The following is a 15,450-nucleotide window of genomic DNA, read 5'->3' as shown; positions in this document are numbered from 1 at the left end:
GAGGGCGGTGTGTGTTTGTTGCCAGGAATTCAGCTCCATTTCCGTGAAGTTGTTCCCTTGCTGCTTGAGTTTCTTGCAATAGGCTCCACCTTGAAGTACTGGTATTTTAATTGACCGGTCAAAATCTTGACATAGTCGAACATGAATCATAACTTCATGTTACATGTGTCATGATACTACATCATATCAAACAAACATATCAACAAAGTTGAGAAATCATTTCAAGCAAAGTGTTTATCTCAACAACCACGACAACTTGAGAATTGGATACCAATTTGGCTAACGCTACATCTACCCTCTCGTGGATTGACAACTCTTAACTTGAAATAATGAATAAGATCTAAGCTTCAATACGACCATCCATGTCAGTATGCCATGACCTTCTGGGTGGAAGGAAGTTTGAGAGTGAAAAACCCACAAGCCACAGACTTCATCAGTAAAGAAAACTGAAGCAGCAACGCATCCTAGAGTTTGAGGTTTCTTCGAAGCCATCAATACCATGAAATATTGTTATGTAAGCTATGCTCCATATCAGGACATAGGCCCTGTCCACCAAAACCATAAAGGGTAAATGAACTAATATTAACCTAATCCATACAAATGGCAGGAAAAAAAATCTGAAAGAGTTTGCCCATCATGAGCTGTATGTTCCAATTCATTCAACTGAAAATGTGATCGTAGAAAATATGTTTCCCCCATTGATTGAGAAAAAAACTTAATTTTAGATGTGATTCTCAGCGGTGTCAATGCGTGATCGTATAATAAATAGATATAAAAACGATAAAACCAAGCAACAAGACAAAGTGAATGGATGGAAATAAACTGCACATAAATCAAACAAGTTAACTAATCTACAGATGGATTAAAACTTAACCATATAGCACACCCAGACCCATCCCATGCCCTAATCCAATCAACTTCCACATATATATAAAGTAATCCTGGTCATCCATATCAATAACAAGCCATAAAAGAAAAAAAATTGATAGAACTATGTTTTTACAGAAAAATAGTTGACTATTAGACTAGCATTATTAAATCACAAACAACAACATATCATATTAACTTGTCTGTAAGATATTCATCTGAATCCCTGCTTTTGACATGAACTTCTAAGAATAAATCCTATGCTCTGCACACAGTTAAAATAATGCTTAGGACTTGTTCGAGAGGCAAAAAGAAACCAATCTTGTTTCTCTAAATATATGTAGGAAAGTATTCCAAAAGGATGACTTACCAACAAAATTTGAAATATATATATATATATATATATATGTTAAAGGCTCCAGGAGCATCAAAATGCCAATATACCTTAAAGCCTAAGCAAGAGGCACAGACAAGCAACTCTGAGTAATGCCATAGGCCGTAAGCATTCATGACAAATTATTTTAGACATAGCAGAACTAAGATGTAAAAGTTATTAACTAATATCAAACAATTGAAAAAATATTTTGGCACATTAGCTCAAAAAATTAAAGTGTATTGTCTAGTTCTAGATGCAGCATGGATAAAGCAAAAGTATGACAGCAGCAAAAGACAAAATAACATCGATGAGTGGAAGAAAGAAAATGAAGAATACAAAAGATGTATGTCGAAACAAATAAAGTGATAATGGAGATGACATGGAGGAACTCAATCTAAAGCATTGAGTATAATCGAAGAATCAAAATAAGACAGTCACATGAATGTAGCTAGAGAATGCCTACATAGAAGCAAACCTGATCATTTTCTTCTAGGAATGATTTGGCCCTTTCAATCTTCTTTCCTGCAATTTATAAAGGACTTGTGATTACTTGTTATGCATTAAATATCATATAGATGGATATATATACTTTCTATAAGCACCATAATTCTATATATCAAGGAAAAGAATCACAAAGTATTAATTAAGTACTAAAGCTAAGGCTTTTTAAGACAGTTTAAGTTAAAAAGGCAATGGGTTTAGACAAAATATAGGATACTAATGTCATGACTCAAGTGGCTTTTATAAACCTTAGCACATCACTGAAATGCTTAACCCTAAGATTTTGGTGCTCGCTATATAAAACATACCTACATCGCCACTAATTCCTACTTTTCCAACATGGTTTTCTAAAAGTGTCATAATCTCTCCACTCGAGTTCTTAAGCCAAAGATATCACTACTTAACCATGTAAGTCATTTATGCCAATCAACCTATTTGTAGTCATTTACTATGAGAATGGGGCATCACACTTAATCAAGTTTCTTTACAATGTTTTCCTTCTGAATATGGATGCAAGTTTAAACTTTAAAAAAAAGGCTGGAATAGGCGGCCTTGTAGATTTCTTAGGTCAAGTCAGACTAACCTAATTAATACATCAGAGGTCTGCAAATCAATTAACTATATAGCTTCACATTATCAAAGTTCCATCAAGGTCCAGTTGTTGGCTTATAAGAGGAGCAGTTTCATAGCTGGTTCCCTGGCAGCTCAACATATTGGATATGTCAAGTTATAAGAGAACTCATATGTCACCCTATCAAATCAAAGACATGGCAAATTTACACCAAATCTAACAGAAAAATGGCATAGATAATTCATGCATTCACCTCTTGGATGCATGTTTTACTGGACCGACATTATGACTCTAAAGCCATATCACCTGTCAAATAAAAGTTAATTATTGATTACCAGGTCCCAAATATCATGTTAATCAGGAACATGAATGATAATGTTAAGAAATGTATGGTATAGGCAAACCAAATGATATAAATGAGAAAATTGCTAATATGATCAAGGCATTCTAGATACTAGTAAACATACTTTCTCTTCCTACGATCTCCCATGGTATTTCTGATGTCACTCTTTGGGATGGCAGATCCAGGTTGTCCCACAAACTGCAGTGGAGAGAGTGCTGAGGCAGCAGAAGTCATAGGTGGCATTGATGGAAGTGGAGGTGGAGCTGCATTTGGAATCGGCGCTCCAGCCGGAAGAGGAGCTGGAGCTGGAGCTGAAGCTGGAACTGAAGGAGGTTCAGGAAGAGAACGCGGTAGAATGTGCTTCAATCTGTTGTTCCTGTAGTTCTTCCAGAAATAGTACTGTTGCCGATGAGCCAACTCCTATGTGAAATGTTGCAGAGAATTGTTAGTAATCTATGAAAACTAAAATCATCACATGGGATGAGAACTCAGAAAAGCATTCTTCACAAAAAAAAATTCAGATTGACTTTAAACCTCAAGAAGGTAGGTTAGGATTTGCAACAGGAAAAAACAGAGATGGCACTGAGAAGATTAGAAATTGGATCCACCACATTTTTTCTTAACAATCTCAGCAAGCTATTTTCAAGGATAAGTAAGATTTACCATTCTATATAGTCCAATATGCATGTTGAACCATGACCATTTAGATAGCAAACAAATCTGTGAAGTTGTCAAAACAGCATACACCATTTACCAAATACCCATGTTTCACTTAATTTATGTTTTGTCGTAAAACTCAGTAAAGTAGCTAATCACAATCATAAACAAAAAAATCGAAGACAACCATATTCATTCAGATTCAAATTCCTAGTATTAGAGGCCCTTTAGTCATTATGCATTGTTCATCTTCTTCAAATGATAATTAGCAGTTCAAGTTAATGTGACAATAGAAAGCATCAGATACTTGAAATATCACAAAACAGAAGCATTAGAAAGAACGTAACAACCAGTAGCTAGTCGAAAGATTATTATCATCCTAACAAATGAATATCCAAAATACATCCAGACAAAAACAATAACTTTTCCTTCCTTGTAACAAGTCATAAAAAGCATAACAGCATAAGAGCCTAATATTAAAACTAAGAAACTAAGAACCCTATATTTACCATACAGAAAAAATAAATAAAATAAGATCATTCACAATGATCACAAGCTGGTAACATTACCTTGCTACCAGGATGTGCCATTGCATTCCGAAAGTTAGCATTTTGGAGAAGCTCAAGAAAGAAGAGGCAATGAGGATACCTGTGATCAAAACAAGGCATCAGTTAGTGACACCAAACAAGTAAATATTTCTTGGGTAATCATCTTTGAAGAAGATAACCAATTGCGTACAGAAAGATGAATTTATGGTGATCATCATGTCGCTTTTTAGCTTCACTCACATTATGAACTTTATGTACTCAGGCCTTTGCCAATATTTTAGATATTTTAAGTATCCGATGAAGGCCTCATCCTCAAAATAGCGATTTTGAGCAAGATCTGTTTGGAGCAAAATAAGGAAATACATCATGTGAGATAAAGTAATGGAGAACACCACATGAAGAGTAATATTAATAGATAGCTTATTTCCAAATTCATCTTTTTTTTTATAAACAAAAAACATCATCGAGCTAACATATCAAAGAACCTAAGGCTGAAACTTAGTGCTGTTTTTTGATAAAGAAATCATCCGTCAAGTGGTTTTTATAAGAACGAATACAATCCTGAATGCCTGTTTTAGAACGAGACACCCATTATTTAAGATAGATTGATCAGAATATGACCCTCATCAGACAGCAAATGATTAGGTCTTTCTCCCAAGTTACACGCAACAAACGCAGCAATGGTTTCATAAACAATATAATTTTCCATCAAAATGCGTACAAATATAAGAAACTACAACAAGGTAGACACTAATTTTAACATGCACTTAAGGAGCTGTTCAATTCTAAAGGGCTGAAACCCTCTGTCGTCTCTTGAGATTCAAATGAAATTAAAAAAAAAAAGAAAATTTCACCGTCAAGACTTTCCAAAGAAGAAATAAGAGGGACAAAAATCACTCAGCATACTGAATTTGGCTACAAATACACAGACCTCAAATATCAGATATTTAAGAGTTACGAACGCAAGTAATTTAGTGTATTTTCCATCATTCAATCTGGAACGACGGGAATGCCACAATCTCACAAGATCCAATTACAGTTGTACACGAGCAAACCATTTCTGCCTAAATAGTTCTCAAAAAACGAACACAAGCTTTCTAGATTCATGGGGAAGCATATAGAAATGCGACAGACTACCCTTTTTCTGTCGCACAGTAACTCACAGTGGATGTAAGTCGGGTTGGAGAGACATTGAACGAACTCCAGCTCGAGAAGAAATCGTTGGCGACCATCGTCAGGGTCCTTGTAAGGGTTCTTAGATCTGTACAGAAACACCTCATAAGGATGAAAGAACAAGGAGCAAACAGAAACCTACGATCTAACAAAATCAGCTACCGAGAAAGAGAGGGACAAGAGGTTAGGGGAAGAAGCATTTACGAAGTTTGGGATTCAGCGGGACGATCCGCGTCGTCTCTGCCGGAAGCCATCACAGCAACCCTAAGGCGCCAAGAGTTAGGGTAGAGCGAAAAAGACGAATGGAATCGATTAGACTGAGAGCATCGTAGAATCCAATTGGGCTGCATCGGACCGGCTTGTATTCTCTTTAAACGGGTCTGGTTGTAGAGTTCAATACGGCCTATTTGTAAGGGCAAATTCCCAATCTTGAAACGTTTTTAAGGATAAATCCTTCGTACAATTGCAAACCAACTTACTTTTTACAACCCTCTCTTTATTATTTTATTTATTGATAACCCTTTTTATTAGTGATAATATATTTTTTTAATAACATATTTATTTTATTATTTACTGTCTTAATATTACTTTCTTTTTTTTTCTTCTGCATAACCTCTAATTTCATCATCATCATTCTTGTCTTAATATCCTCGTAAAGAAAAATAGAAAGAATAAGAATAAAAAAAGAAGGATAAAAATATGAGGACCAAGAGGAGGAGAAGGAAGATGAGAGCATCCGTAAAACGATAGTTTAAAAATATTATTGTTTAAAAAAATATAATTTTTAATAATAAAAAAATTATAAATTTTTAATCCGTAGTGGTAAAGAGTTTATTTCTTATTATCAATTCAAAATTGATGACATTTTATCTTCAAATTAAACTTCTAGGCAATCCATATGGTATTTTATTTAAAAAAATATTATTGAGTATTTACTCAATATATCTCATCCAATTGATTTTCAACTGTTCGCATCCTTTTTTGTCACTTCGATGAAAATGATCCTTTGCCCTCTATCAATTGCCTCCAATCATTGTTACCTCTACTCTCATCACAAGCGATCTTGCTAGTTAGCTCATATTCTCTTCCTCCTTTTAATTTTTTCTCCTTCTCCCCATCCTTTCATGTTATTAATCATTCTTTGTTGCCTTCTACTCTTCGAGTGAGGATAGAAAAAGTGGAGGCGAGGGGAGTGATAAGATAAGCATAACAGTAAAATTTTATTTTGATAAAATGCTCATCTTATGTGCATGTAACTATGATAAATGATAAATGTAGAAGTTTGTTATTAACTATCCTTTTTGCTATCTATTTTTTAAAAAATAATAAATTATTATTTTATTATATAACCAACATAGTATTATTATTTTTATTTTTTATTCTCTAATATTTTTTATTTTATCCTTGTTGCTAACATTATTCTCTACCAATATCGTCGTTACACACATTATTATTATCGATATCATATTCATTATATTCATTATAGAGATAGTTTTTCATCCCCTATAATATCACTCTATTTATTGTTGATGACATTATTAATGCTTGTTTGATAATTCTTCGGTGTTTATTTTAGGTATGACTAAAGTTGATATCGTTTGATGCCGTGTGATCCCTTTAGTTGCCCCTTTGACGTTTTTACAGGGAGAAGGAGAGAAAAGGATAAGAGAAAAAAATAAAATACGGAAAGGAGTAGGAGAGAGAAAGAATGGTATTTTCGTTTATTTAAAAATTACTTAAAAATATTTTAAAAATTAAAATAAAATAAAATTATAAATTATAAAAAGGGTTGCAAATACTGTTATCTTAAATGTAAAGACGTAGAAATTGTACATGTACAAGCAGCGCAAAAGCACGTACGTCTTTCCTCGGAGGGAAACGACGATATGAGAAGTGCCATAGGCGAACGTTCAAGATGCAATCAATCACGTTCAGGAATCCTTACCAATGACGTCCGCAACCTTTCTTGTCGCCTCTTTTAATCACGCTCTTACGAACGGTCGAGATGCGATCTATCGGGTTCCGGAATCCTAAATGCCAACGTGTCCTATGTTTACATTTCTACCCCTCACGGGCGAACGGGCAAGATGGAATCAATCGAGTTCGCGAATCCTGACCGCCGACGAGTCCTTATAATTACATTTCTACCTCTTTGCCATCCTTCTTCCTCGCTCGCTCTTCGATCCCAAAGAAGCGAGCGCGCTCCTTCCTCTCTCTCTTCTCCCCTCGGAGGGGAATAGACCACAGTAATTTTTCTTCAGATCCTGGTTCCTACGCCGAATTCGTTATCGTTATTCTTGAAATCGAGGTTCCTTTGGCCCCAGATTTGGCGATTCTTCTGGATTTCAGGGTTTCCGTTTGGTTCCTTTGCGGAAAGGCGCGGTGAATCTGTTTCGAGCTAGGTTCGGGGGAGACGGTAGAGTGGATCGGAGAGAGGAGGGAGATATGTATAGAGAGAGGGGAGGGAGCGGGTTGAAGGTGGAGATTGGAGCCGTTGATCGGAAGCGGATCAACGATGCCCTCGACAAGCATATGGAAAAGTCTCCGCCATCGGCTTCGAGGGGTTTGAACAGCAAGGAGAAGGATAGGCTGTCGGTGCCGTCCACCTCCTCCGGGAAGCAGCCTGAGCACCGGTCCTTGTCCAAGAACAAATGCTCAGATGGTGAAATTTCATTGTCCCTTTATTCTTTATTTGGTTTTGTTGTTTCTATTTAGGGATTTGTTTTGGAGCTGTGGACGACAAATAGTGACCTAAAAGACCTTTCGTATATGGATTTCTCGTCTTGATTATGTTTTTCTTTTATCTCAAGATCTGTTTTGGTTCGTAAATTGCTTATTATAACCACGTATGCAATTCAAATATAAGGTTTGTGTTTGGGAAAGATAAATTGCACATATAGTACCATTCTCCCTCCAAAACAGAAGAAAAAGAAGGGTAACATAAAAGGTCGGTTCAGTAAATATGATAAGTGGAAACGTAATCTAGTAGTCCATTCTGATGAGCAGGTGACAATCAATTTTTGGTACATGGAGTAGATGTCCCTAAGAAGTCTGTCGTGATTTTACTTCATGAACAGGTTACATGGAACCTATCTTGAGTTTTTGAGGTAGTTCATATCCCAGGATCCCTATATTCCTGATTTAGGTTTGTTATGGAGCTCTCTCTGCAGGTTGAAAAGTCAGTCATGCATTTTTTTCATGATGAAGACATTAGTTTCTGGATTTTTCATGCATTTCACAGCTAAAATTTGATTGTAGATTTCACCTTTGCCTTCTTCGTCTATGCCATTCTCTTATGAAGGGACATTTTTTGTAGCTCACCAAGATGTTTGCCGATTATCCCTTAGTGTGAGCTTCACAGTCAATCCATTGATTGGCACAATACACATTGCTAATTATTTGTATAGATTTTACCACTGCATTTCTGGAATTAATCCCGACTGGAACATCTGGTGTGCTGAATTTTATGAGACTCTTAGGAATATTATTGGATGTTTCTTCAGCTTGTTGGGTAGCCATATTCAGCTTTACAAACTTCGTAGTCAATGGGTGTTTTCTCTTTATTTGAAAGGAAGAAGAAAAGGAGTGGATTGTGTAACCAATTGCTTCCCTAATCTTGAATTCACTAGGGAACTTGTTTGGTTCTCAAGATTAACTTTTTGTTTCTGATCTGTTATCAAATTGCATGATATTTAAATTTACCTAGGTGGCTTGAATTATTTGTACAATGTAAGATAGTTGTCATATGAGCAGGTCATTGTATTAAGGCTGAAATAGTACTATATATCTTGTCAATAATCTAACTTCTGTTTTGGTTTTGATAGGCAGTGATAGATCTGAATTTAATTTTACAATGAAGAAGACATGTAAGTACAGGAAATTGATGCTAAGTATGTCAAGATCAGTGAGCTGGAGTTGGTGCGCAGATGTGTTACTGTTCCTCAATAGCAGCACGAGTTCTGCATTCTTGGATGTCTCCATCATTTCCTTAAACATCTCGAATAGACTTAGTTGACCTCTCAATTTAGTTATGATGATTGTCTTATTGTATGTGGATGTACTGATGCTTCCATATATTCAATACTCCTCCCCTTCTTTCTCCTTGCATATACCAGTTTCATTTTATCTAATGTTAATTTAGCATGATTCTAGGTTTCATCATCTTTTTTTCTTACTAATGTTTATTATTCTTGTATGATTTTTGGCATATTGGTGCGAATAGGCCTTTTTAACTTTTGCTATATCGGGTGATACAGAAGAATCAGAAACAGATAGTGAAGAGTCAGATGTTAGTGGTTCTGACATGGAAGATACATCTTGGATTTCATGGTTCTGTAACCTAAGGGGGAACGAGTTTTTCTGCGAAGTTGATGAAGAGTACATACAAGATGATTTTAACCTATGCGGGCTAAGCAGTCAAGTCCCATATTATGATTATGCTCTCGATCTGATTCTGGATGTTGAGTCTTCTAATGGTAAGCATGATTACCTTTATGTTCACTGGGACTTGCCTAATTGGATACCATTTTATTTTACTCTTATTACAGATAGTTAATGCACAATTGATAGTTTCAATATTTTGAATCCTAATTATTTTCTGTTCTTTGGGTAGTTATGGATCACTTCTCTAGGAAATTACAGTAGTTAGGCTGGTCATCATTTTCTTTATTGTTGAGTATTATCTGCAGTGTTAAAGTTCATGTTTCCTTTTTTTTATTGGTTTATTAAGCCTCCATATCCTAAGTTCTTTAGAGTTTTAGCACACAATTTTAGGAGAAAGTTCAGAAAGGAAACATGTACAATCATCTTAAGTATAAACATCGTTTCTATTTTTTGGAATTCTTGGATATTAACATATCCTTTTAAACATAAATTCTTGCTAACAAACAAGTAGTGAACAAGCTTGAGGAGTTCAGATAGCTTTACTAGGCTCTGCACATAGTATTATGGAACAGTATGCTAACAATATTTTTATTTCTTTTTAAGACAGCAAATATCCTTTATCGGGACACTTCTTTCTTTTTTTCAAAGAATACCATAATGTTAAGGACAAATGTGTTTGTGTACGATGATTTCTTTAAACACTAATTACCTGTACTTTAGATATCTTCTATTTCGATTGTTTCTAATAGACAACTATCTAATGCATTTTGATTAAGCGCTTTGTGTGTATGTGATTATATGGGCTAATTACAGATTACTCATATAATTAGTTACCTTTAGCATTTCTGTCCTTATACTTTCAAAAGTTATAATGAGATCTCTATATTTATGAAAGTTTTTTAATCCCGTTTTTTTTCACGCCATCGACTCTGTTGACGAAAATACCGTAGGTTTTACCACTGAGCATGTGCAGTATTTTCGTCAGTAGAGTCGACGGCACGAGGAGAAACGAGATTAAATGTTTTAGTTTTTTAGATATAGGGATCTCAATGTAATCTTTGAAAATGTAAGGATTGGGATGCTAAAGATAACTAATTACAAGGGGTAATCTGTAATTAACCCGTGATTGTCTTTTACACTGTTTATTCATCTTTAGTAACTTTTGCTGTTAGTGAATTTTGGTTTCTTGGGTTATCATGATAAAGCACTGTTGCATGTGTTTTGCCAATTCTACTCACATTTTTAGCTCCAGCTGAGACTTCATAATTTTGTGGTGCATAGACATCTCCAAGAGCTATTTTGAGGTTCATGAAATTTTGCTCTTTAGTTGAATACTTCATTTCAATCATGATATATGCTAATAATAGATAATTTCTGGCTCCTTTTTTGCAGAAGCCAAAAGAGGTAATATAATTATTTGAAGAATTAAAACTTATTTACAAAAGTAATATTTCAGAGAAGAAACAAGAGAGAATATATCATGTACAGTTGTACACGGAATTTAGCAAGACAAAATCATGCTTGTGTGGCAACTACAAAACCTCCATCATCAACATAGCTAGCCTATGATCCTGATCCTTTATTGGATTGCCATGGCACTGCATTCTTAAGAAGCATATATTTTCTTTCAAGTTAGCTGGATCCTTCCATCATGGAGCCATCTGATCCTGTCTTCAGTTCTTCACCCTATTTTCACTTGATATACTTTGGAAACTTTCAAACTGTTTCTGTTGTAGGTCTAAGAAGCAGACAATTTGGAAGAGATAAAAAAGTTATAGTCACTGGTCTCCAGACTAAAGAAAGAATACAAATGACCAAAATTGGAAACAAGTTTAAGTAGTATATTATATTTGAATATTTTGAAAGTATTGAAAATTTTGATCATGTTACAAATGAGTGGTTAAGTTATTAAACCTCCATAAATTTCTGTCACATAATCTGCTTTAGAAATTTCTTACCCATTCTTTACTTGCTATCAATCAATCAGTCAAATCATATGATCAAAGATGACTACCTGTTGATGTAAACCCACTGCAGATAATTTGAGAGAGAGAGAAGTGGAGGGCTCATGAACTTCTGGTGTCTAGACTATTTAAATAATATCAAGGACTACAAATGTAAACAGGTGATGGATATATAGTTTATGATAATGAAAATATAAACAGGTGATGAATATATAGGTTATGAAAGTATTGAGAGACTCAATTGTATTAGAAAGGAGAGGCTGTGTGTTAAAACCCTAACTAAATGATAGATGATTAGTAACTTTTTGTCATGATTACCTAGGTTAAGTTTTGAAACACTGAATGATGGATGATCAGCAAGTTATCTGACAAAACTAACCTCCCTCCTCTTCACATATTTTATGTTTTTTTTTCATTTTTTTTGTAGAAATGAAATTGAGGATATTATGTCAGTCTGTTTTTCTCCCTTTTTTTTCCTTTTATTTATGGTGAACTTTGAGATTTTTCTTGGGGTAAAAAAAAAAAACCATAGCTTACATGAACACAATTCATACAATCATGCATCAAACGTCAAAACAGAGTAGTAAGGCATAGTGGCAAAGGAGATGTATCCTGACTGCAAGAGCAGTAGGATTCTGATTCTCTCAAGTCCAAAAGAGTTGCTAGTTTTAGGTACTCGTACCCATATGGATTTAGCAGTAGAGACGATGGCTACAAAATTAACTTGTTCAGGAGTACCATATGCAAATCGACATTATATCTAGGTTAATGATGGGTTTCTTCTTTGGGAGATTGACAATGAGGTTCCACTTGTAGGAGATTGGCTGTGGGTGAGGTTGAGGGATGATGCAAGGCATGCAGTGGTCAGCCTCCAAGCCAAAAAATGACACTCATTGATCTCCAAATTTGTTGAGTAGAAGGAATTCCAGAGAAGCCTCTAATTTACTTTGCATTTGGCATTCTTTGTGCCACAAACTACTGCACTCCCGTGATAGACATATATGTGAAAGAATGGTGTAATCGATGATCTTTGGAGGCTAAAAAAAAGACAAGAAAAGAAAAGGGTGCTGAAAGTTGTATATATGAGAACAAAATCTTTTATAGCTTGCTCTTTGCATTGAACTCTATGCAATTTTTTTATTGGCTGATAAAATCAATACTTTGTATTTCTTGTGTGGGACATGGAAGTTGGGAAATCTTAATGGGTTTTTCAATTGGGCAGGAGACATGTTCACTGAGGAACAAAATGAGTTAGTTGAATCAGCAGCAGAGATGCTGTATGGTTTGATTCATGTTCGATACATATTGACCAGTCGAGGGATGGCTGCAATGGTAAAATCTTATCCTCTCTGTTTTTTTCATTTCTGAATTGCTCATCAATGACATTTTGTACTGACATGTTCTGTAGCTTGAGAAATTCAAGAACTATGACTTTGGAAGGTGTCCTCGAGTTTACTGTAGTGGCCAGCCCTGTCTTCCTGTTGGGCAATCAGATATTCCTCGATCAAGTACTGTGAAAATATATTGTCCCAAATGCGAAGATATATACTATCCACGATCAAAGTACCAAGGCAGTATCCTTTTTCCCTCTAGTTATTCTTCAATAGGATGATTGACTTATGAAAAAATTCTTAAATAGTAGATGTGTTTTGATAAGCTGCTTTTCCAACATGATTCGTGCCTGTCTGCAATCTATTATGTGTTTTTGGTCTTGGTCTTGGAACACTATTTTGCCAAAGCACTATCTAGTTTAACGACACATGAATTATATTTCTGCGGCAATGCTAATCATGTGCATCTAAGTTCTGCTCAAGCAGTTTGTGCACTGTCCCAAACCTAACAAAGTTATTTCATATTTACTTGATTAAGAAAAGGATTTACTCTTGCTGCATGGATACCTAATTTCTGTCTATCGCTATTTGCTTGACCATGCTTAGATATTGATGGAGCCTACTTTGGGACAACATTTCCTCACTTGTTTTTGATGACGTACGGGCACCTCAAGCCACAAAAGCCATCACAACAGTATGTTCCCAGGGTGTTTGGCTTTAAAGTTCACAAACCATGACAATGGAGGTTGAGCCACCGGATGAACAGAATTCTGTTGCTTCTGGAGGTGTTATCATAATGCAGCAAGTGTCAAGCTGCTTTAATTATTGAGAAAAAAGAATCTATAATGAGTTGTCCTATTTTGCAAGTTGTTTTTTATATTAATCTTATAATTACTGAGCAAGTGTAACTTTTCATGGTTGATTATTAATTTCCATGCTTCATTTTGCCAGGTTAGTGGCTTTTGCCCCTTTTTTTTTTCTCTATCTTTTGGTTTTCAACAATAATTTGGTGAAAGATTTAATATCTAGATGGATTACTTACATGACATAGGCAATAATGATTTTGAAGATTTATATGCGCACAGATGTATGCGTTGCACTCATATCATCTGGAAATGGAGGAAGTTCTTTGCTTTTATTTATGTATGCTTATTGCATCTCTTTTTTAGAGTGCTTTATGTGGAAACAGTTCTGCAGTTATTGGTCAGCTCATATGATTTTTATACTTTGGGAAGTATATTAAGGTCATAAAGCCTTCAAACTCTTATGTTTTTCCTTCTATCATTGGATATCCAAAGGTTTTATAGTAGATCTCACCAAAAGGGGACAAAAGCATGGATTTGGGTGATGGTATATCCTAATTTCAATGTTCCTGATTGTTTGTTCTCCTTTCATTTAAGGACCTAATGGTGTAAACATGGAGGCAGGGCCAAGTCATTTGGCTCACAGCAACAGAACCCTCAAAATAGGATACTGTTGTAAGAAGGGGATGATTTACAGGTCAGACTAGTTTGGCATGATTGGCTTCGTTTTGTCAACGAGAGCATGACATTAATTCATCTGACATCCTCCATCATAATACTTGTTTCTTTGCAATGAATGCCAGCCCTAAATATTTTTTCATCTTATTTGGAAGAACTTTCTCAGTAAATACTAGCTCTATATTTTCCTTACAAACAAAGAAATTACTTATGTCATGTGGATCCTATGTCATAAAAGAACAGCTTTATCAAGTGAAAACAAGAGGACCATGGACGACTTTGCAAACATAGAGTGGGACAGTATTAGATCAGCTAGGTTTAAACATTATACATGCCAATAGAAAATGACAAACCATCTTAGCTGTCTCATAAAATGTTTCTCAATTTACATATGAATACCAGTGAGATCAACAATGAAATAAAAAATAATAAATAATTGATGTTGGACAGAAGCTAATCAGCAACGGATCATGGATCACTACAGGAAGGTGAGGAGAGAAGTGCTCTTGCGTTTTCCATGGCTCTTCTTCAGTAGACTTATTCTCCCTGTTTCCTCAATTGACCACAAGGAGGGTCTTCTCATTTATACGAGAGAAGGAGAAACTTCTGTTCTCTCTCATTGACATGAGAAAGGAGAAGATTTCTCTCCATGAAACAGACCTCCTCTTGGTAGTGAATCACATCTCTTGCTTTTTGTTCCCCCCTTAAACTAACAAGCCAGATATATATATGTATATTACTAGCATTTTTGTTCTTTTATCATCTTCAACAATTAGTTTTTGTGACTATATTAATGAAACAATACTGAATGCTAAAAGAAATGGATAGGATTGGAGTTCTTTGTATGCACAATCATGATTACTGCATCCTATTATTTCTTGAGTACTAAGGCCTCATCATATTCTTGTTGGCCTGTGGTTATCCGATCCCCCATGTCCTCCTGATGAGAAGATGCAATGGCTTTACCTGCGTATGGAGCCGTGGCTTAAATCTGGACTTACCTTATTAGTTATTTATCCATGAATAACAACCTAGGGTGGGCCAAGAAAAGGACATGAGTACTTGCTTGCTGCAAACTCTAAGGCCGGCCTTGCAATTGCTAATTTAGGTACTAGCAGTGATTTTACAAGCCAAGCACAAAGCACAGACTTCAATTTGGGAAGAACTCAAAAGGTCTCACCACAAATCAAGTAGAATTGAAATAAAAGGAAAATAAAATAAGAAAATTAGAAAAGAGGGGAGAAAAGAGAGAGAG

The 15,450-nt window shown here is 35.4% G+C and overlaps 2 protein-coding genes across 5 annotated transcripts; one reads left to right on the top strand and one right to left on the bottom strand.

The window, feature by feature from the left end:
• Positions 1-90: 90 nt before the first annotated feature.
• Positions 91-5,399, bottom strand: LOC135631326 (mediator of RNA polymerase II transcription subunit 31-like). 2 transcript variants are annotated; one of them, XM_065138904.1, is made up of 8 exons: positions 5,241-5,399; positions 5,027-5,124; positions 4,104-4,200; positions 3,885-3,963; positions 2,783-3,078; positions 2,569-2,621; positions 1,719-1,765; positions 91-545 (listed from the first exon to the last, which is right to left on the bottom strand). In XM_065138904.1, the coding sequence occupies exons 1-6, from the start codon at positions 5,384-5,386 to the stop codon at positions 2,618-2,620; spliced, it is 720 nt and encodes a 239-aa protein (XP_064994976.1). In that variant the 5' UTR covers positions 5,387-5,399; the 3' UTR covers positions 91-545; positions 1,719-1,765; positions 2,569-2,617. The 2 variants fall into 2 exon arrangements, with proteins under 2 accessions (XP_064994976.1, XP_064994975.1); XM_065138903.1 differs by lacking the exon at positions 2,569-2,621.
• A 1,755-nt stretch (positions 5,400-7,154) lies between these two features.
• LOC135632035 (putative casein kinase II subunit beta-4) lies at positions 7,155-13,664 on the top strand. 3 transcript variants are annotated; one of them, XM_065140327.1, is made up of 6 exons: positions 7,155-7,282; positions 7,361-7,698; positions 9,293-9,511; positions 12,606-12,715; positions 12,792-12,957; positions 13,321-13,664. In XM_065140327.1, the coding sequence occupies exons 2-6, from the start codon at positions 7,482-7,484 to the stop codon at positions 13,449-13,451; spliced, it is 843 nt and encodes a 280-aa protein (XP_064996399.1). In that variant the 5' UTR covers positions 7,155-7,282; positions 7,361-7,481; the 3' UTR covers positions 13,452-13,664. The 3 variants fall into 3 exon arrangements, with proteins under 3 accessions (XP_064996399.1, XP_064996400.1, XP_064996398.1); XM_065140328.1 differs by lacking the exon at positions 7,155-7,282 and having other exon boundaries at positions 7,333-7,698; positions 12,792-12,954; XM_065140326.1 differs by lacking the exon at positions 7,155-7,282 and having other exon boundaries at positions 7,333-7,698.
• The last annotated feature ends 1,786 nt before the right edge of the window (positions 13,665-15,450 follow it).

Source organism: Musa acuminata, chromosome BXJ3-2, assembly GCF_036884655.1.
Source record: "Musa acuminata AAA Group cultivar baxijiao chromosome BXJ3-2, Cavendish_Baxijiao_AAA, whole genome shotgun sequence".
Classification (NCBI taxonomy): domain Eukaryota; kingdom Viridiplantae; phylum Streptophyta; class Magnoliopsida; order Zingiberales; family Musaceae; genus Musa; species Musa acuminata.
The sequence above is the reverse complement of the archived record's forward strand: the minus strand, read 5'-3'. Positions and strand labels throughout refer to the sequence as shown.